Source organism: Paroedura picta, chromosome 7 (assembly GCF_049243985.1).
Source record: "Paroedura picta isolate Pp20150507F chromosome 7, Ppicta_v3.0, whole genome shotgun sequence".
Classification (NCBI taxonomy): domain Eukaryota; kingdom Metazoa; phylum Chordata; class Lepidosauria; order Squamata; family Gekkonidae; genus Paroedura; species Paroedura picta.
Window position 1 is genome coordinate 34,374,845 of NC_135375.1, and position 23,063 is coordinate 34,397,907.

At 45.3% G+C, this 23,063-nt stretch overlaps 1 protein-coding gene across 1 annotated transcript; it reads left to right on the plus strand.

The window, feature by feature from the left end:
* Positions 1-6,561: 6,561 nt before the first annotated feature.
* ENC1 (ectodermal-neural cortex 1) lies at positions 6,562-22,937 on the plus strand. Its single transcript, XM_077347415.1, has 3 exons — positions 6,562-6,899; positions 13,395-15,197; positions 19,353-22,937. The coding sequence occupies exon 2, from the start codon at positions 13,407-13,409 to the stop codon at positions 15,174-15,176; it is 1,770 nt and encodes a 589-aa protein (XP_077203530.1). The 5' UTR covers positions 6,562-6,899; positions 13,395-13,406; the 3' UTR covers positions 15,177-15,197; positions 19,353-22,937.
* Positions 22,938-23,063: the final 126 nt, after the last annotated feature.

Below are 23,063 nucleotides of genomic sequence, written 5' to 3' on the forward strand. Positions count from 1 at the left end.
TCCATGTTGTTTGTTTAGCAGCTTAGCAACACAATGTTAAAATGGCCATGCTCAGGATGTGGTTGCTTAATAACATTAGAACCAGGCTCTCAGTCTGTTGCGCAGCTAGCTCAGGAGTTCAGCTCCCTAGCATCCAAATGAGAGGGTAAGTTGCCTTGACAGAGCAGGACTCAGAATCTCTACTGAGGACTTCCCAAAACAGGGAGTGACTTGGCTATTCATTTATTTTTGCTTTGCTGGGAAAGAAGGAGGGAAAAAGGGAGAGCAGATTCACTCTCAACTATAGAATGCTTCTAATGATACCTGCAGATTTTCTTTTCCATTTTTTTTATTTTACAAAGTAAAATCAGAAGAGTTACAGAGATAGAAAAGCATACAAATATTTCAAATATTCGTCCCAGTGCTTTTGAAAGTTTCCTGGTGGTCTGTGATTGATCAAATTCTTCAGTTTAGCCATTACAGCTAATTCTCTAAGTTTTGTGCTCCATTGCTCCCTGGCATAGTCTGCACACAATAGATAATGCACTTTCAATGCACTTTAGAAGTAGATTTTCCTGTTCTGCACAGGAAAATCCAGCTGCCAAAGCATATTGAAAGTGCATTATCCTATGTGTGCAGAATGGGCCCCTGTGTGGAGCTTGCTGCTGCCTACATCTGGAGGCCATTATATGTCTTGCTCCTGTTGCATGAAAGTAGAATTCAGTGCATTGTTTTGGTATACCTGCGGGCAGAATGCTTAACAGCATATTTTGGGTCCAATGCAAATTTACACTTAAATATAGTTTGCAATTTATCATGAACTTTTATCCAGATTTTTAAAATCAATGTACAATTCCAATGCACGTGGAAAAAAGATCGGACAGCATCTTGACATTTCTAACATCTATCATCAGTTAGACATTTTACAAATAGCTTTAGGTGTCAAATACCATCTATAGAGCATCTTATACCAATTTAGCCTACAGATATTCCATCAGCACTGATGGAGTGAAAAGTGCAGGCCTGTAGTGATGTGACCTTGTTAACCAAGAGTCCCTTGCATTGAATGGAGAGAAATGAATGGCTCTTCAGTCTCTTGACCCAGTCAAGACGTAAGCAAACTGTGAAGTTCGATGCAGGGCTCAAGTTGTGCCAGGGCTCAGCTCCAGAACTGGTTCTGATGTGAAACATTAATAAAGTCAAGTGTCTCTGAGCATGTGCCAAGTTTGCTTCTTTTGCACAAAATAGCTCCAGAGACAAAGCTTATCCTCACATGCAAGGGATTACTGGGCAGGCATCCAGGCAAGCTTGAGGGACAACAACTTCCTTTTTAGAAAATAAGGACTGACCAAACTATTTGGCTGCTCACTGAGACAGGCGGAACAATTGGTCACAATCCATAGCTTGATGGGACTTAAGAGGGCCGGGAATGCCCTAGAGGCATGGAGTCCTGGAAACAGAAAAGATGTCTAGACAGGAAACACTGGGTGCTCCTGGGCAAAAAGCAAAGTTTGTTTGTTTGTTTTGTTAACTATGACGCCAGCCCTGTTCTGTGGAACTATACCTAATTTGGTCCCCACATATTAACAAAATTAAAACCAACCACTTTTTGTGATCATGTCTCTCTGTGATGGGGAAGGCACTGAATAGTCACAGGTAGGCTGAGGGACCTACCAACCCGTGAGCTAGGATCTCTCTTCTTCCAGAAGACGATGACTTGTAATTCCCTTTCCTTTAAATTCTCTTTTCTCCTTCTTTAAACTCCTCCCTGTTCCACTCTTCCTTGGGTCTGTTCTGGAGCACAGACTTCTCGCTTGGCCAGTAGCTTGGCTTCCACTCGTTCTCCCCTCTCATTCAACAATTCAAATGCAGGTCCCTCTGAACACAACAGTTTTACTGTCCTTATGCTTTCAAATCCTTTAGGATGATGTTTCTCCTAAATAAATTCTAAACCTTGTTATGAAAAAGAGTTGGTTGTTTTAGGCTTACTGGTAGCCTATTAGAGGCACGTTGAGATTGCCTGCCCATCTCTAGGAGGGAAAGGTTCCTAGGTCACGTGCTCTGCCCCCCCCCCCATGACAAATGTGCCAGTTTTCTAAGCTAGCCAGGTTGTGGAAGTGGGAAGATTCCCCCTGACACTGAGCTCAGCTCCCCCTAATAAGTTGCAGTCCTGGGCATGTGATCAGAACCCCAGAGAGAGTCCCTGCGTACCTAAGGAGCCACATGAAGGGGAATAAAGGTAAAGGTAAAGGTATCCCCTGTGCAAGCACCGAGTCATGTCTGACCCTTGGGGTGACGCCCTCCAGTGTTTTCATGGCAGACTCAATACGGGGTGGTTTGCCAGTGCCTTCCCCAGTCATTACCGTTTACCCCCCAGCAAGCTGGGTACTCATTTTACCGACCTCGGAAGGATGGAAGGCTGAGTCAACCTTGAACCGGCTGCTGGGATTGAACTCCCAGCCTCATGGGCAAAGCTTTCAGACGGCTGCCTTACCACTCTGCGCTACAAGAGGCTCTTATGAAGGGGAATACACGTGGCAATACCACTAAGTCTGCCTTAGATACACTTAACCCAGATACCATCACATTCGCAGATCTTCTCATTACTGCCTGTGTTGTTTTTATCATTTAAAAAAATGGACATTAATTTTTTTAAGAGAGGCTTTTTATGACCCAATATGCTTTCCCTTCTCCAGGAAGAAAGAAAGAACTTGCCCAGCTGCCATGTGAAATTACAAACTTCCTCTTGGGGAAGTTTAAATAGTTTCCTTCTACCTTCCTGTGGAGCTATTTTTAAACTCTAAGGTGATTTGCTGCTTCCAGGCTCCTGCCCCCAGGCCTGGGAAGGAAAAGTGACTTCAGGGAGGCAGAAAAGCATCAGCACTCAAGCTAGCCAAGTGCTAAACCTTAAGTATTTTAGCAGCATTAGGGGACCATCAGTTAAAAGGCAGCAACCTCTTTGAATGTTCTGTAGCCTGCAGGCTGTTGGGAGTCAAGGGGCAGGCTGTCCTTCAGGTCCTTTCTCACTGGGACTGCTGAGTCTCAGCTGGTCTTCTTCCCCAAAGGCTTCTCTTGGCCTCCAGAGAGAAGCTCCTAGTAGTTGCAAGCCTTCTAGGAGTAGGACTGAATTGAACTACATGTTCAGCCAGTTCAGGATGTAATGAGCATTCACCTCTTTATAGCATTGCTCCAGGATGTGTGTAAATTAATGACAGTTTAATTACCTTTGCCCAGTGTCCGTGGCAATACTTGAGTAGCGTATATGTTAATACAGATGGCTGCATTTTGCTGTCTTCCATCCCCGTGATTTATCCCATCAGTTCCATAACTGCCAGTAGGAAAAGTAATTGGGTTGTGATAGAAATTTGCTTTCCGTGTCACTTTTCTTACACCTAGCCCAGTGTGGAATAAGTGCATGAGGGCTACCTATAGCAGCCCACCATATTACTGTACATATTCATGGAGAAAAAAATTTCAGGGGAAAGTTCTGTCAGAGAGCAGCCTGTGCATTTATCTCCATAGAGTAGCTTGTACAGGGGAAAGGACAGTTGGAGAGCAGCTTACTTATCTCTGTAGAGTAGCCCATACAGGGGAAAGGTCAGATAGCAGCCTGTGTGTTTATCTCGGTAGAGTAGCCCTTACAGTATGCGTGCCCCACATAAAAGCTGTTTTGCTTTGAATCAAGCATCACCAACCATTGGCTGGGAAGCCCTCGGGAGGGGGAGGACTGGAGAAATGCCTTGGCTGCAGGGGAGCTGGAGGGTGCAGTACAGAGTTTGGAAAACAATTGAGCAGCATTTCTGCTCTGCAGCACTGGATGCTTCCCAAAGATAGGGCATGTTTACATTGAAACCAGCAGCATCGTCTCCTGCAAATGGAATGACTCCTGTTGGGAGGCTTTGTTCTTTATCAAACTTTAAACAACAAAACTGCACTCTGAAAATTAACTAGGGAGTTTCTGCAGTTTTTTGTTCCTATTCTGCTTCCCCCCCTTTGACAGCATACACGTTTCCCTCTCCTAACACAGAGCAGCACTAGACAGAGAGACTTTCAGTATAATGCTCCCGATTGCTGAACTGAAGAGGAGTATCACCTCCAACGCATATTCCATCTGGCCTGCCTTTAGAAGCCTGTCATAATCCCAGTAAGATGTGGCCCTTTAGAAATAATAAGACAAAAATAGTTCATCTTCACACTGCCTTCAGGACCCTTGGCCTTCAAGCATCATATAACCCTGCTGCTTTTAAAAAAGCTGGTAGCCGAGCACATGCTGTCTTTGGGGGCTGAGGTGGACTTGTTGGATATTTAGCAGAGAAAGCACAGTGGAACTATGCAGCACAGGCACGTGTGGGCTGAACTGCTCAGGAAAAGTTTACTTTGAAATTAGGGAAAGAAAGCAACATTTTTCTAGTTCTGATCTACTCCATCTTCTTTGTTCTCTTTTGGGCCCATTATGCACGGGGGGGGGGATAGCGCGCATTCGGGGTGGAATGGCGGCAACTAAAATCACCGATAACACATGGAGCCGGCTGCAACCGGCCGCAGATTTGGTGCATACCGCCAAAAAAGCCGCGTTAGCGAAATGCGGAAGAAAGCGCAGCTTCCGGGTGACCGGGGTGCAACCAGAAGCAGCGCGGGGGTCGCCGCGTGCATAATCGGTTTCTCTGAGTTTTGCCGTTGTTGCATCCTGTCCCGTGCATAAGCGGTTTGCTTCGCTTCTTCCTCCTTTGCGTTTTCCATGTGACCCGAAATCGCCGTTTCGGCAGCTGTGCATAATGGGCCATCCTGAGAAGGAATGGAAGTTTTCCTCCAAAGTGTACTTCCCCCTTGTGTACTTGCAGAATAACATGGACTATCTCCAATATACATTCAACAGTCAATCTTAAGGTCACTTCATCATCATGAAGAATAATTGCAAAAAACTACAACACAAAGTAGGGAAGCCACAAGGACTTGCTTGTGCCACTTCTCACCATGTGTTCTTGCCCCCTTTCCCCATAGCCCCCCTCCTTCCCACTCATGAGACAACTTACCTTTAACAGCCCACCCTTGTCTTCAGCTTCTCCCCTTCCTTCCCCCTGGCACCCTCTCTATGGGAACACTATGGCCATGTTGTGTGGTGCCAGGTGCCAGGGGGGGGCACAGTTGCACAATGAGGATCATGCAACACCTTGCAAAGGGCACCTCACTTACCCCCCTATCCCCCCTCCTACAGCATTTCCTCTTCTTAGCAACCCTCATATTTTCACCTTTCTTTGCTTTTCTGCTTCTGGTCTACCAGCCCTTTTGTGTCTGCCCACCCATATATTTATTATTTATTTACTTCGCTTATGCCATGCGGTTCTCCACAATGGGGGCCCAAAGCAGCTCACTTAGTGCTCCTGTCCTCCAATCTTACAGCAATAACCCTGTGAGGTAGGTTAATCGGAAAAGATGTGGCTGGCCCAAGGTTACCCAGTGAGCTTCTTGGCAGAATGTGGATACAAACTTGGGTTTCCAGATCTTAGTTTGAAAATGTAACCACTACACTTCACTGACTTGCTGTTGGAGCAACAGCAAGCATCCAGTTCTTGGTAGGCCATGCAAACTGAATGATAACAGGTTGCCTGGCAATTGCCGCTTGCCAGGCTTGGACCCAAGGAGTCCTTGTGAGTGTAACCAGTCATATCCCCCGCACCCCAAATATGCCCAGAGATCTCCCTCCATGCAAGCTGTGCTCCTCTGGTGCCTGGATCCATACAATCCAGTTGAACTGGCAACAGAATCTTGCAACTTTGTTAATGACTGCTGAACCTCAGAGAACTCCAGAACACAGGAGAGAAGGAAAATTAGTGGTTGACAACTAAATCACTTCAATGTTATGGGAGGATCTGGAAGCGTACCTTTTAAATTACCAGTTGTTGCAGGGCATCTCACTGTGCCCCAGACAGGAGGAATGCTGTGCAGTTTTGATTTTCCTCTTGGTCACCCCTGCCCTGTTATGTCCTCCTACTGCGAAGGTGGTGTGTGCCTAATGCTACCGTTGCTCTTCCATCACAACCCGGGTCCCAGGCGCACAGGCAACCATTTATTTATTATTATTTTATTTATTATTATATTTATATAATAAATATTATTATACACCATGAAGCGTTGTCTCCCCCCCTATTTTACACACACAACCCCTCTGAGAAGTAGGTTACGTTCGGATACATCCAATGTCGCACAGCCGCTACGAAACTTCATGGTTAATCCGCCCCCTCCCCCCTTGCCGCTGTCCCCTCTCTCTACGGAACCGCCCACGAGCCCTCCAGGACCTGGCCACGCACTGCAGCGGCGAGCCTCGTGGGAAGCTCACACGCTGCGGACGGAGACCCCGGCTTGGCTCCTGCCCGGCCCTCTTTCCCTGCGTCCCTCCCTTCCTTCCTTCCTCCGCGCAGCCCGTGCGGCGCCCCGCCTGGCTACGTCGCCGGCAGCTTCTGGCGGCTCTGCCCGCCGAGCCAAGGCGCTGCTTCTGCCGCCCCCCGCACGCCCCACGCCCCGCCCCCTGCCTGCCTCCTCCTTTGCATGCGAGGCCCGCCCCGCCAGCCATCCAGATACAGGCTTCCTCCTCGCGGCAGCCGCGGCCAGGGAGGCGAGGGGAGGAGAGGCGGGCAGCGCGTTGCGGCCCCACCTCCTTGTGCTTTTCCGCCGCCACTTGCGGCACCTCTGCCGCCGCCTGTACTTTAGGCAAAGGCACCGGCGCGGTTGCGCGGGGGGTAGCAGCTTCCCTTGCCTTGGAGAGGGTGGACAGCTGCCCCTGGCTCCGCAGAAGGCAGCCGAAGGACCCCGCGAGGGAGCGACGCGGCGAAACGCGTGCGGGAAGGGGACCCCCCCCCCACCCGGCTCGCTTTCTCTCCCCTGCGCTTCTATGCCGTGAGCTGCATGGTCCGCGGAGGCAGGTGAGCGCCCGGTGGAAGCGCCGGCTCTAAGTTTGCACTGTTGTTCCGATTTCTTGCAGCGTTCGGGGGGCTGGCCACTTTGCCGAGCGGCGTGGATGCGTCTCCCGGGAGGCGTCGCTGTGGCCGGGGTGCGGGGGTTTCCCCCCTGTAGTCAGGGTTGAGGCTGGGTTTCTGCAGATGCGCCCTCCGAAATGAGAACCGCGGAGTTCCGTGGGACTTCCCCCACCAGGGCCGGAGGCACGGGGTAATAGTTCTCGCCCTCCGCCCCGTCTTTCGTGCCAGGGTTGAGTCCTACAGCGAATGCAATACTGTAAAGAAAGGGGACATTTGAGCACGTGCAAAGGTCCTTCTCACGACCCTTCTCCGCAGCGAGGGGATTTGGGGGAGAAAAGGGGCTGCGGCGTCAGGAAGCGTAACTTCCAATCGTGACTGAGTGGACCCCTGCAGCTCTCCTCGTGCAACGGAGGTCTCTCTCTGTGTGTGTGTGTGTGTGTGTGTGTGTGTGTAAGAGAGTGCAGTGCACCTGGGGTTTACTCCCGAGGCGGCGGCGACTGTTGATGCAGCACCGAGGAGCGGAGATGGGTCGCTGCACCCTCCAGGCAGGGCACGTTTCTTCCCTTCCCGTCCCACAGGAAGAGGGAGGGTCAGAGGGTGTGCAGCGTGCTTCCTTCCTCTCGCTGCCTTCCCCGGGATGGCCCTGCTGGTGTTTTATTTCAAAGCCAAGGGAAGCGCGGTGCAGCCGTTGACAGAGCTTTTGTATATTTTGCGGGGGACGGGGACGGGGACGGGGACGGGGGGCGGGGCGCATGCTTTGCTGCCTTTCCCAACGGCTGCGAAACGTGCGAACTGGACCTGGGAGAGCGCCCTGGAGCCGGCGTGGTTCGAGTTCAGGCGGGATAGATCACCGAGGGCTGTGAACTGCGGGGCTACAAAATAAATCGATCGGAACATGAAACAAAACTCCATTTCTCCCCCCCCCTCCCACACACTCCCCATCCAATCACGGGAGAGTTTTGAGGATGTGATGGCTAGATTACTAGATGAAGATCTCAGAAATAAGAGATTGTGGCACCTGTGGATGGAAACGTGGATTTTAATCCTTTCTGTTATGTTCCCAAATACAAAATAAAAGGTGCCTGGCGACCCGAGTGGTTTGTTCCTAGCTCGTTTAATTTTGGGGCTGTAGAAGAGCTTCTTTAAACTAGGTGTGTGTGTGTGCGCAAAGCTTTCCCTTTGCATATTTAAAAACCTATGCAAAGGATTATCCAAACATTATGTTCTCTGCTGGATCAAAAGAATGGATTTAGGCAGCAATGCTTTGCATGCTGACTTCAGAGTAAGCCCTGTTGAAATTGGGGTGACTTCTGAGCAAGTGTGTGTAAAATTGCACTGTACACTCTTTCTGCACACCTGGGAAGAAAGCCGAATAGTGAGTGGTCTTGTGCTCCCTGGGTTTAAAGTATCCCTGGCTGGGAGGTCTCTCTAAACCAAAACTAGCTAAATAAACAATAGAGAGGGATCGTTTCACAACCCATGCAGAGGGTACATGAGATTGAAGAACAACTCTGCCACACAAGCAGGTCTTTTGAAGCCAGAGAGAGGACTGTATGCAGGATTTAGGGGTAAAACAAACAGACAGACCTTGAGGCAAAAATCTTCCTTTCAGGTTTCTCAGGTGCATATGCAGAATACAAAGTTGATGAATCAAGGCATCATTCAGAACATAGTGTTCTTAATCTCTAAAGATTGAAACCTAACATGTTTTATGTATGTATGTATGTATGTATGTATGTATGTATGTATGTATGTATGTATGTATGTATGTATGTATGTATGTATGTATGTATGTATGTATGTATGTATGTATGTATGTATGTATGTATGTATGTATGTATTCATTCCAGTGCAATTTTGGGAAGACTTATTGATTAGTCAGGAAGATAAGATACCAAGAACTTATTTATTTTCTCCTTCTTGACTGTGCAACGGAATCATTGGGCAGCATACTGTCTTCCAAGTCCAAAGCAAATGATGATAATGATGATGAAGAGGAATACTCAAGTTCAGAGACAGTATACCTGTGAATATTTTATACAACATGTAGCTCACAGTAAACAGTATATGAGATCTCATCAGCTTGGTACTACTTGACTACAGTCTTGTATGCTGTTTCTTAAACCAGCTCAGAAAAGAAGAGCATGCCTCAGCCATCGACTATATTTGATGTGCTGCCTATTGAATTCCCAGTGGTGCAATGTTTTAGTTCAAACTGAATGTCTTGAGTAAGCTGTGTTGTGCCTACTGACCTCTTTCTATACAGCCTTCTTTTATAGGGAAATTTGCTTGAATAATGTTGCCTCACCCTTTTAAGAATTTTGCTTAATGCCTAAGTAGATTGCCTTTGCTAAAAGATGTGAGGTTTGTATAATTTGCACAACAGATGGAGGAACAAGCAGGAGACTGCTTGGAATGCAGTACAGCCCTACTTATTTAGGAGCTGGTTGGGCACCCAACTTGTCTAAGTAACCAAAGGTTCATGCAAATGGGTGTGTTGAGTACATAGGGCTCCACTTGCGATGGAGTTGCATGGAAGTCAGCCAGTATACTCACTTCATTTGAAACCACATTTATCAGTATTCTTTTTAATGGGGTTTGGAGTTCTTATCCGTTGTGTTAACGACTTGAGTGGAAAGTGTATGCTCGTTCAGGTGTTATTTATTTATTTTTAAATTATCTTTTTATCAGGGTATATATTTCCTTGATTGGAGACTTAATGAAAGATAAATATAGCGGGTGTGTGTTTGTTATTTTTATCCAGTTTTGTTTACCTTGCCCTGAATTCTTCTGAAGTTATGGTAGTCAGAGAGGTGTTTTCAAAAGCACAGAGACCAACCTTACCACTGGCTTGCTGAGATTCTGCACATAGACTGGAAATGCTTTCATGTGCAGAACATAGACTTAATAGAATTTTCTTTCTCTATAGTTTTAATAATTAGGAGCTAAATTAATATTCTACCCCTGCAAAGCTCAAGAAGAAAATGATTATAATTTCATATCAGAGACTTCTTAGGTTTTGGAATACTGTTATATCAAGTTGTTAGCTGGATCTCAGAGATTCTTTTCTTCTTTCACTGTGCTCATGGCATAGCAGTGCTTTAGATTTAGAATATAAGGTAGCATTATTTGCAGCAGTGGGCTAAAATGAGAATGGGGTTCCTTCTAGCTGTCTATTTCCCACTGAGTTTAGAGGTTGAAGATCTTGAGCATCACTGGTTTGGCAACACTAAATTAAAACCTCACAGGAAAAATCTTGACCTTGAACAGTGATACAAAAAATGTTAGAAGACAGATTCACAGTATGTACCAAGTTCTAGTTGCAAGGTTGTACCTGATTAATGTAACTGGTAAAGAAATAATATAATTTAGCCTCCCCCCTAATTGCAGCAAGGGGTTCACTGAGGGTAATCATTTGGCAACAATGTAAATTTAATCCAGGATTAGCCTCCGGGGCTCTTGAATGTTAAATTAATGTTGATTATTTGTCAGAAAACTTGATTGAATTAAATGCCTTCTAACAATCATATTGTACTCTCTGAGATATATATATATATGTGAGAACTAGTTTTCTTTTTCTGGGTAATGACATTCTTAATTACTTGCACTGTGCTATGTTAATGCAGAAGTGCAACATGTTATGACCAGATTGCATTGTCCAGATTATGTGACTGCTTTGCAAAATGTAACATGGGACAGAGATCTTCATGAAGCTGTTAATGCAGTCTGATGGTTACTAAACTAAATACCAAAATCCAATTAATTAAATAGTATTATACTATTAAGGATTACTGGCATTTAGTGCAGGCTGAGGTATGCCTTTAAATTATACAATAACCGCTTCCTTGAGGGTTACAGAGCATGTGTAGAAAGCAGTAAGTAACCTTATAGCAACAATGAGGGAAGAGGGTTGTGGAGCTGGGTTAATTCTCACCTTTACTGCTTGTAGTTGCTACTCCGCTTGTCTCCAAGGCAAACTGAGGCTTCAAGCCTGTAGCCAGGCCCTGTGGTCAGCTTGCATTTTACAGCAGGTCTGTTCACCCTCAGCTCCCATATTTATAGAGCTTGGCTAAGTCCTCTGAGGTAGATCTGACTCATCACCCAGTAGCAGATTAATGAATACCTCAGCTTCTCTCTCTTCAAGTTCTGTTGACTCTTTTCTGGCTGGGTGACAGGTTTAATCTTGTGGGAAAGTTTCATGGAGGTCATGACAAATTGCATTTTTCCTGTCTTTCAAACTGCCTTTATTCCTACTTTTGGACTATGCTGTAGAGATGTAGGCTTCCCTCTGGGCTGAAATGGTTTCTATGAAACCTCAGTTAAACCTGGTTTGGCCTGTACAGCAGGCAGACCTCACCCCCACAGGGCTAGAAACTCAGGTCTGAGCAAGTGAGCTTTCTGTTGTGGTCAGCTGTATTATTGTGGTAGTGCTCCCATCTTCTTGTCAGGATCTTCCTACTCTAACAAATGCCTCCTCCTGGACCCTCCCCAACCCTTCCATCCTCAGGTTGCATCAAAATACCCAACATGAACCACAAAATCTTGTCAGACTGCAAAACTCCAAAAAACCCAGAGTCATCTAGTCCAACCCCCTACACAATGCAGGAATTCACAACTACCTGTCTACCTGTCATAGTGACCCAAATTTCATGGTCAATTGATTCTCTCTCTCTCTCTCCCCCCCCCCCCATCTCCAGAAACCAGTTTGGAGGAAATTCACCTACTATCCTACAGTGGCAATCAGCAATTCCATGGCTATGCAGGAAAAGGCCACAGGAGACAAACACTGACACATCCTTTCCTGCCCACCCACTCACAATCTGCCTAAGTTCATAAGATCAGCAGATGGTGATTTCTTGCGTAGATGATAACCCATGGGCTGAGACCCAAGAGCACTTTGCTTCACACTTCTAGCCTCACTCAGGGCTCAAGAGAAACAGAAGCTCCACCAAGATACTTTTGAGATTCCCCTTCCCTTAAGGTTATCAGGTTTAATCAGGCCAGTGGGAGTAGGGGTTACCAGCTCCCAGATGGTAAACTCCACATGGAGCCTGGAGGAGAGAGACCTCTGGGGTATAGTGCTATAGACCACCCTCTAAAGCGGTGGTCCCCAACCACTGGGCTGCGGCCCGGTGCCGGGCTGCGAAGGCCCTGGCACTGGGCTGCGGCTCCCTGCCTCCGCAGGGCTGTGCTGTGTCACGCATGCGTGTTTGTGCGATGCATCGCCACAAACGCACATGTGCGGCCGCAAACACACATGTGTGGCACTCCTGCGCACATGCGCAGGAGTGGCATGCACGTGTGTTTGCTGCCGTGCATGGCGCAAATGCGCATGCACGGCCGGACAATTGCCCTCCCCACTGCCGCCGATTCGCAGCCTGAAAAAAGTTGCGAACCAACCTTTTTATCACTGGGGACCACTCAACGCCTTTTACTGAGGCCCGGTGGGGGGGTAGTTTACTCCCCTACTCTCAACCACTGCCCTAGCGCTCTCTGATCGCTATGGTAATGTTTAAACATCCCTTCAAAATAAGATACAGACACGCCACAACAATGAAGTGTGTTGTAAAGGGCTGGGGGGATGAAGTAAAGGGCCGGGGGGGGGAGAAGGCGTCCTTCGGGGCCCACCTCCAATTAGTCGAAGGACCACATGTGGTCTGCGGCCCACAGGTTGGGGATTGCTACTCTAAAGCATCCATTTTCTCCAGAGGAACTGATTTCTGTAGTCTAGAGATGATCTGTAATTCTGGGAGATCCCCAGGTACCACCTGAAGGCTAGCATCCCTAAGTAGGTACCATATACTTTCCAATTGCACTATTTGCAATTTGGGCTTCTATAGACAGAAGGTGTCACTGTGAATTAGCATCTACCTATGACATTTGGTTAATAATAGTAAAAAAAAAAGGAAAAGAAAGTTAGGAATGTGATCTCTTTCTTCTTTGGCTATGTGGGCCTGTCTGATCAGAGTATCACTTTAATGAGTTTCATATAACTTTTAACAGGTTTAATTTGTGCTCCATGCAGTATTTTTACTTTCCTGAAGTACTGTGCCTTGCTGTTTCTGCTGCTGTGATTCAGAACGAAAGTATGCTTTAAGTATGTGTACATGTGCATATTTGTGAATCAGCTGCTTTACATTTGGGTGTGAGAAAAAAACAAAGCTGCCTATCTCTCTTACTTTTTCCCCTGTCCTGACTGCTGCTATATATTGCCATGAAAGCAGGAGATCTGGTTTGCCAAGATGTACTTGTTGTCTTGAGCAATAACTTGTTAGAATGTGCCTCTCAGGAAATTCATTAGAAAGATACAAACACAAATATGCACCAAGTTTTTTGCCTTTAGCTGTTGTTCAACACTGCTGAGCGTTCATACTTTGGAAACTGGGGAAAAGAGCATTTTTTTTTAAAGATGCTTTGTTCTTTTTTTATTTATTCATTTAGGTGTGGAAGAAAATGTCAGTCAGCATGCACGAGAATCGCAAGTCCAGAGCCAGCACTGGCTCCATAAATATATATTTATTCCACAAATCTTCATATGCTGATAGTGTCCTTACTCATCTAAACCTTCTGCGCCAGCAACGTCTTTTCACAGATGTGCTTCTTCACGCTGGAAACAAATCGTTCCCTTGCCACAGAGCTGTCCTAGCAGCTTGCAGTAGGTATTTTGAAGCCATGTTCAGTGGAGGGCTTAAAGAGAGCCAAGCCAGTGAAGTCAACTTCCATAATTCTATCCACCCAGAGGTTCTAGAACTGCTCCTCGACTATGCTTACTCCTCAAGGGTCATCATTAATGAAGAGAATGCAGAGTCCCTTTTAGAGGCTGGCGACATGTTGGAATTCCAAGACATCCGGGACGCCTGCGCAGAATTCTTGGAGAAGAACCTCCACCCCACTAATTGCCTTGGCATGCTGCTTCTGTCAGATGCTCACCAGTGTACCAAACTTTATGAGCTCTCTTGGAGGATGTGCCTTAGCAACTTCCAGACGATTAGCAAAAGTGACGATTTTCTTCAGCTCCCCAAAGACATGGTTGTGCAGCTCCTGTCAAGTGAAGAATTAGAGACCGAAGATGAACGGCTGGTCTATGAGTCTGCCATGAACTGGGTTAACTATGATCTCAATAAACGCCACTGTTATTTGCCAGACCTGTTGCAGACTGTGAGACTGGCCCTTTTGCCAGCCATCTATCTAATGGAGAATGTCGCTACAGAGGAGCTTATCACCAAGCAAAGGAAAAGTAAAGAGACTGTAGAAGAAGCAATAAGGTGCAAGTTGAAGATTTTGCAGAATGACGGCGTGGTCACCAGCTTGTGTGCAAGACCTCGGAAAACTGGCCATGCCCTGTTCCTTCTGGGAGGACAAACCTTCATGTGTGACAAGTTGTACCTGGTGGACCAAAAAGCCAAGGAGATCATTCCAAAAGCTGACATTCCAAGCCCGAGGAAAGAGTTCAGTGCATGCGCTATCGGCTGTAAAGTCTACATCACTGGTGGCCGGGGATCTGAGAACGGGGTCTCAAAAGATGTTTGGGTGTACGATACGCTGCATGAAGAGTGGTCCAAGGCAGCTCCCATGCTGGTAGCTCGATTTGGACATGGCTCTGCTGAACTCAAACACTGTCTGTATGTTGTGGGAGGGCACACAGCAGCCACTGGATGTCTCCCAGCATCGCCTTCAGTATCCCTAAAACAAGTGGAACAGTATGACCCTGTGACCAACAAATGGACAATGGTTGCTCCGCTTCGCGAAGGAGTAAGCAATGCAGCCGTGGTCAGTGCAAAGCTGAAGCTATTTGCTTTCGGTGGTACCAGTGTCAGCCATGATAAGCTACCCAAAGTTCAGTGTTATGACCTGTGTGAAAACAGGTGGACGGTCCCAGCCACTTGCCCCCAGCCGTGGCGATACACAGCTGCAGCAGTCCTGGGTAACCAGATTTTTATTATGGGTGGAGATACCGAATTTTCTGCATGTTCAGCTTATAAATTCAACAGTGAAACTTACCAGTGGACTAAGGTGGGCGATGTGACAGCGAAGAGAATGAGCTGCCATGCAGTAGCGTCTGGGAACAAGCTGTACGTCGTTGGAGGGTATTTTGGGATCCAGAGGTGCAAAACGTTAGATTGTTACGACCCCACGCTAGACGTCTGGAACAGCATAACCACAGTGCCCTACTCGCTCATTCCTACCGCATTTGTGAGCACATGGAAGCATCTCCCTTCTTAACTGCATGCCTGGTTTACACAGGTGAGAATCCCTACCTGATGGATACTTTATATTTACAGGATACTTTACACTTACAGCCTGCCTCATCTGTAGACTTTCCCTTTTCAGAGGAGAAAGGGCAATGGGATTATTAAGAATCTAAATTTTAGATAGTCAGTAACGGGGTTCAACCCTTTACGGCAGGGTTAGTCAACCTGTGGGAATTGTAGTCCATGAACATCCGGAGGACCACAGGTTGACTACCCCTGCTTTATGGGGTTGCAGTACAAAGCTGGCTCATACAGGATGTTTTCTTCAGTGCTGTTCAGAGTGCCTACTGGCCCCGCAGCTGCATTTGTGTGGGCAATGTGAAGTGTGGGTTAGACAATTGTAGGTACAGCCCACAGCAATTCCTAGGTTAATTTTAGAATTTTGTTCATCTAATATGGCCATGGGCATTTCTTCTGGATGGGTATCTGTAATGTCTCTCTGTACACATTTACATAAGCACATGCATTCAAGTAGCCAGAGTTGATTGTGCATAGAACCGCCACACACTGAAATGATGTTTGTGTAGATGAATCGTATGATGAATGCTTAAAGTTCACTTTGAACTAATTCATTTTGCTATTAACTGATGATACCTTAATTGCATGCGATTAGCATGTTCGTGCCATTATTTACCAGATTCCTCTAATGAATGGAGTTACTGGGGGGGGGAGTTACATTGAAATCAGGGTTAATTACACACTCATATATTTATGCTTATGGATTAAGCAGGCGAGTTGACATTGATGTATAATTAGGAAACTGTAATCTGCTTGAGATGGCTGTTTATTCATTATTGTAATGTCCTGCCCATCCTCCATGAAGCTCAGGGTCATGTGGGTCAGTTTTTTGCCCTCCATTTTATCTTCACAACAACCCTATGAAGTAGGCTAGGTTGACAAACTGACTGCCCAAATTATATCCAGCCAGCTTCCTTTGGGAAAAGCTTGTGACCATTCCAGAGGTAGAGCCACCTGGAAATGTTGCAGGCTCTTCTAGCTGATCATTGTGGAGTTGGGGCATTTCCCGCTTCCAGGAAGACAGCATCTGCTTTGGGGAGGGGTGGGGCAGGGAGTAGCTCCTGTGTGTGATGATGGATCACACTGACCTGATGCTTATAAGGAGACGTGCCAATTCATTCAAGTAATAAATTCATCTGCAGTTCAGAGTGTTCTAAAGTGCATAATTTTTACTTTATAGCTTAGTGCCATGACCCAAATTCACATCTGATGATGTGAGCAGGTGCAGTACTGGTGACCTCAGTGGAATGGCATCTGCTTGAAAGCTACTCTGAATGAGAATCTGCTTGTGCAGGTGGCTGTGTAGATTTTTTGCTGTTCTTGCAAACATTTTCTCTCTTCTGATGTGTTTTCATTTTGAAACGCCAATAAAATCTTACTTGCCAAGTAGCATTTACTTAACAAGAGGGCAGCAATTTGACTGAAACGTATTTACTGCACAGTCCCATGCGTACTTTCTCCAATCCATTGAAGCCAGTGGGTTTAGACTGGAGTAAATCGGCACAGAATTGCTCAGCTCAACTGAGACTGGAATCCTAAAGAACATTTACTTTCTTCAAAATAAACCTCCTTATTTCATATTATTAGCCCAATGCCTTTAGCCCTGCTGACTTCAGTGTCATTTACTCTCACGTAAAAATGCATAGAATTGCGGCCTTACCAGTCTAGTTGCACTAAAACTGACACAGTGCAGTTTTATAATCTACCCCCAGAATGTTAAACCACATATTAACTAGCAGCAGGGCTATTCCAGTGGAAATGGTCCAAGGATTATAGATCTACTTTCTGAACAGATACGTGCCCTGTTATTTCTGTTAGGTCTTGGATGCAGCATAATGGGCCCATAAATTCACTCTAGTTGTAAAAGCTCTTCGGCATCCTTCTCTTGAAAGGAACTGGCAAAGTGGCCCTTCCAATAAAAGCAGGATGGCCCGTTATCATTCCAAGTGACTAAAGAACTGAACTAGCCATTTAGGGATTGTTGTCAAATCAATGGTAGATTAGGCTGTTGAAGCATAGATCCATCAGCCAATACAGCTGCCATATCGCAAGCTCAGTTAGCACACTTGGGGCTTTTCCCCCAGAGTTCGAAGTGGTAGAATATATAGTTGGCCCATTAATGTAATTATTGTGAAACCAGTCAGTCATATTACCCTTCTGCTACTGTACATGTCTTCTCGTTTTCAGTCAGAAAGCTGACTTGTGGCTTCTGTGAAGATACTGCACTGCCATAGCTTTGCCTTGAAATACAGAAGTGGACACTCCAACATGATTCACAGTGGAATTCTCAGTGGAATTCATCATATTTTGTGTGACTCAGGTTTTTTGTAGTGGGCCAGTTCTGAACGTTTGGGCCAGCATTAGACACCTGCCCCCTTCTTGTTCTTTTAAAAGAAAAATCTGGGATTCTGTCCATTTGGGGGGAAACATGTGTGCTTGAGAGTAACCTGCACAACTGCTGCTAACGACAAATTCCCTCTTACTCAAGATTCAAGCAAATAAAACATGGAATCTTGTGAGAGAACTAGGCACACTCCTTTTCAAATAGCACCATTTATTTTGGTGCTGATTAATATGATTATCATAGTAGTCAGACATTTTTTTGATTTGTTCCCAGAAAAATACTGACACATTCTTTCAGGATTCCACGGCAATGTTTGATGGAGGTGAGGAGGCTAAAAGAATGTGATGTGTGTATTCTGAGGACTGCCCTTTCAAGTTAATAAGGGCACAAAGTAAATTTGCTTGTTCCGCTGCTCCACTCCTCCCCCTTTCCCTAGCTTAAAGATGACTGAACGGAGGTGGCCTTAGACTACAGTCTCTGGCTCTGCTCGCTCATCCTGCTAGGAGGGTCTTGCTAGCTCCCGCTGTTCTGTCAGTGGGAGGGAGGGACAGAAAGGAAATTACTTCTGATTGTGCTCATTTTCTTGGCCCTGTGTGGCCCCGGCCTGAATGCAGTTAAGGAGATCTTGGTCTGCTTTGTTTCTTCCTTCAAAATTAATATTGGGTAAGTGGCTGAAGAAATTGTGAGGTGGGGGACAGAGTGAGACAGTGGACACAGGAATGCGCGGAAGGCCCTAATACACAAGGAATGCCTCAAAAGCTACAAGAGTGTGTGTGTGTGTGTGTGTGTAGGGAGGAGTGTCTGTCCTTAAACTGCTGGATGTTGTAAGCCAGGGCAGAACGGTTCACCACTCTACTGAGCCTGAGGAGAGCAATCACATCTGAGGTTTGAATCCAGCTTTTGGTAGGGAATGGACACTTCCAAATCAATTGCCACCCTGTTAATTGGAGCAGCCATGCCCGTTATACCCGTCAAAACTTTGCCTCATGCATTTGGCAGTGCTATTAATTGCTACTTTAAAAATCAGCGTGGTGCCTGGTTTGAAAACCGGCCCTTAGCATAATGGAGTGGGAAGATGCAGCGCAGACGCCAAACTGTGGCATCCAAAGCCAGTATTTTGCACTGAATAATCAGCTTTCAGGATGGGCTTCAATAGGGGAGGCATTGAAGCATACCATATTGTCACATGACAAAGCCCAGCGAAACAGAGTTCTGACATAATGAATAGCAGAAACCTTTTAAATAAGGGGATTAATATGTCTGCCATTCATATGCTGAATCAATTCTATTCAGGATTTTCCATGGTTAACGGAGGGCATTGGTTGGGGATTCTCTTCTTCCAGCAGGCAGGCTTTCCCCTCTTTGCTAGTTTGATTTGGCTCATGACCAAAGTGGCTAGCCTGCGACTTCTGTCAGGCGAGACTTTCTTGTTGGAGAGGGACGGCATTACATGATTTTTGTCTTGTCTCTCTGCCATATTACCGGTATAGCTCAGGGAAGATTTTGGTACTGGTTTGGTCTGTGGACTGTAAGCCACGTTTTTACGACAAGTAATTTACATTCAGAGCAGTCCACCGTGGATGCTGTCAGATATTAGTTTGAGCAGCAGCATCTGGTTTTCAGCAAGTTTGATGTGTTTAGTTGATTAGTCATCCGCAGCTAGCTAAAGACACCACCTTTTTATGTCCACTGAGTCCAGGCTCAGATGCTTCTCTGTGTTACTATAGACTTCATAGCATGAGTTCACCAACATCCTTTAAAACTTTTCTTCTTCCTTTTGTTTAGTGCATTCCATTATTTGGTGAAGAAAGCAGAACGTCAGTGGTGGAGAACTGGCTTTAATGAAGAAAAAACTTTTTTTTTTAGTTTGAAGAAAATCTTCTGCACCTTCTACATTCTTAAAGCTGGTAATGAAGGAATGGACGAAGACCGTTGTCTTTAGTATGTCAGCACATGGTTAAACTATGAATGAATGAACTTCTGATCTGGTCTCTGTGTTTGTAATTGTGGATTAATGTCAAGTTTAATCAGCCCTTCAGAGCGAGGGTGCGGGAGGGGTGGGGGGGTGGGGAGAGAAATATGGAGTTCTTCAGAACTGCACAACACAGCACAACCCTCGATTTTTCATGGACTTTGCCGTTTGTGTGTGGAATTTGAAATGGTTGTCACCTCTCTTTGTGACAGTTTGACGCGTCAGCAGCAGCTGCACAGGAAATGGGCAGGATCTGGAGCAGTGAGATGTCTTTTGTGAATGAAGTTGCAGCTGTATCCCCAGCCACTGAGATGAGCTTGTTTTCTTAGGCATTGCCCAGAACATCAGTTAAAATGTCTGAGCTGTATCATTGTAGCTGCCGGGAGTAACTGTTTACTTGCTATAGAGCAAGGCAACTTTAAAGGGTGTGTGGGGGGGAGGCCTTTTCCAACATCGGCAGATGGAGACAGATGACTCCCCCCCCATTTGATTTCCTCCTGTATTTATTAATTACTACCACTGTCTGCTTTGAAATTACTTGTTGTAGATATAGATATTTATTGTTCAGTGCTTGCATGCTGAAAGGATCCCTACAAGTTGTCTTCAAGTTGTAAGTAAGGGCTTACGTGAATCGTTTGTTTTGCACATTCTGTGGTCTCTGACTTTGCTCTGCTGCACAAGGAAAAGGCCGAGTAAGATCACGGAGAGGAGGACAAGGTCAGCAATGGGAAGTTTGCAAGCCAGGGTCTTAGAATACATACCTGCAAAAGGAAGAAGCCAAGGAGGTCACTTTCTCAAGCCACTGACTCTCCAGGTGACATGGGGATGCCGCTTATCGATAGGATCCCTGTTACGCTTTACTTGCCTAGTCTTGCCTTCTTGAATGAACTCAACTGCAAACAGCCACAGTCACTTAAGAGCTTTCTTTTTTGTGCAGCTTGAACACTCCTGGAAAAAGAGTGTTGTGGTGGTGGGGAGAAACCCGGGCAGATTTTCATTATGCAGCCCTGTTCTTGGCATTATCCAGTGATTGTTTTATTTATTTATTTATTTTTGTATAATAAGATGTTTACCACTGCCCTGCTTTATTAATGATAATCAAACATTCAGATTACTTTGCATTCATTAGGAACGGCTCAGGTGTCACACAGGACCCTGGTTAAAGAGATTTCCAAGTGTCTCCAGCCCCAGTTTATTATCGTAAATTCCTTCATACTGTCAAGTCTAACGATACCCTTCCTGTTAAACACGCATGGTTTCTCTGCCAGGCTGTTAGTCTAAAACACACCATTGACATGAGTTCTATTTCATATGAATTCATGTATCCCAGGCTCCAAAGCTGTCGGTCCTCCATCATGGTTGGTTGTCATGTCTGAACATCATATGCACAAGATTATTTTGAGATGCATGTGTGCATGCCTTTAAAAAGTCACAATGATGATTCTCAGTCTAGCATAACTCTTAACAGCTTTTGCCAGTGGGAGAGGGGGGGCTTTACAGTCTTCAAGAATTTTGTCATGGCTACTACCATTGACTAATTTTCCTGACTCTGTATATATTCATTTCTGAAATAGTATGTCAATAAGAAATGAATTGTGTTCCATTTTTCAAATAGCTGTGGCTCTTAAATATGTTAGGTTTTTGGTGAATGTTTCCCGTAATTCAAAGGTTCTTAAACTTTGTATGGCAAACCACTGTTCTGATTTGCATGGTTTTTTTTTGAGAGGGGCAAGGGACACATTTTCTTATGCTGTGACTGTAACAAGGAAGGCTGCTACAAAGGGCTCTACATTAACATCCTTCCTGCACCCAGATGAAAACATGCTGAGTGCATTGGCTGAAGTAGTGTGTTCAGGCAGTGGGGTCAGCATGCTAGATTTGCAGAGGTTCATATACTTTTCAGATGTTACAGCGTTGTTTAGACAGCATGAATAACCAAAGCACCATTGGTAGCATGCACCTCTCAATATGGGTGGTTGTTCGGCTCTCAGGATCTGGGGATGCAGTGTCTGAAAAAAGTCTAAGATGTGGTCAACAGATATTACTTGTTAAGGCAGGAGTATTCAAACTGCGGCCCTCCAGATGTCCATGGACTACAATTCCCATGAGCCCCTGCCAGCGAACACTGGCAGGGGCTCATGGGAATTGTAGTCCATGGACATCCGGAGGGCCGCAGTTTGACTACCCCTGTGTTAAGGCTTATAGTGTTCAATAAGGCTATGTTGAAATGCAGGAGTGGTGTTTTTAATTTAATTTTTAAGGGCCTTAGCATTTTCCTCCATTAGTTTCATTGTTACTCCCTAGTCCAGAGTTTAAGTATTACTGCTTGGAGCAGGCAATGCAAAGGACTATGTCCATACTAGCAATATGGATCACCAATAGAAAGATCTGTTAATAATTATGAAAAACAATCCATCTTCAAGCAGTATATGGTTGTTCATTTAAAACCTTGGAAAGGGAGCCTTAGAATCTTACATTTACAAACTCTACCGTAAAACTCATTCATTTGGTCTAAATTCTATTGCTGCAAATCCTTGCTGTTCCCCATTTGCTATTAAGGGTTGTGCTCTCTGCCCCATTGAATACATAGGTAACTGTAAAGGGATTGCCCATGTGCTTTGCTTTCACTTTGCACGAGCATGAATGATTCAAGGTGTTTAAGTAAAGGGTCGAAAATCCTTTTTTTTTCTTGGTTGAGAGAAGTGACAATTCTGTCTGTGACAGCTTTCTAGATAGCTGCTTAGCTTGTAACACAAGTCTGTTTTTGTAATACCATCCAGTTTCCTAAAGTATCTGAAGTTACTGCTGTTGCATTTCAAAGCAGTGGTTTGCTTTCAAGTCCTTGGATTTAATTCCCGGGTATGGGTTGAAGGAAACTAAAAATCAGGGTGGGCCTCTGTCCCTGCAGGCGGATATTTTGGACTCACGTTCTTTGAACTGACGTGGGAATTCTGGCTTACTACTTGGTGATTTGAGTTGAAAAAACAGCCCACACTTCTGAGACAAATGCAGTTCACACAAGAGTGCACACTAAAAACCTTGGCATAAGACAAGAAAGTTCTCCGTATTTTGTGGGCTGGTTGCTGTGGAAACGTGAAACAAAGGACAGCCTACCACTTCTGGTATAATTGTGTAGTCCCTTTTCTCTAGGCCTGACACCTGTCTGAATAAGAGTGATTAGAGCTGAATGGTGCCCCTTGTTTGACAATTGAAGATGTGGTTCACATACCAAAAAAGAAAAAGAAAAAAAAAGGAAAACCGTACAAGTGAAGAAGTAAAATGTCTATGTTTGTGTCTCTTTGTTTGCTACTATATTTCGATGTTTTGTAAAACTGCATTTTTTTTCCACAATGTGAACTGAAGGTCAATAAATTATTAGGAGTTTTCTCTTCAATGAACACACTTTTGAGGTTTTATTTTCTGGAGGAGTGTGTGTGTTTGACTCTATTTTTAACGCCCGTTTTCTTAACAAAAAAGGCACCTCCAGCTAACAGTTCACTGATATGTTTTAAATAGCTGCTTGA

What these genes read in the sequence shown, in the direction of transcription:
- ENC1 (XM_077347415.1), top strand. Translation starts at nt 13,407, where the DNA reads ATGTCAGTCAGCATGCACGAGAATCGCAAGTCCAGAGCCAGCACTGGC.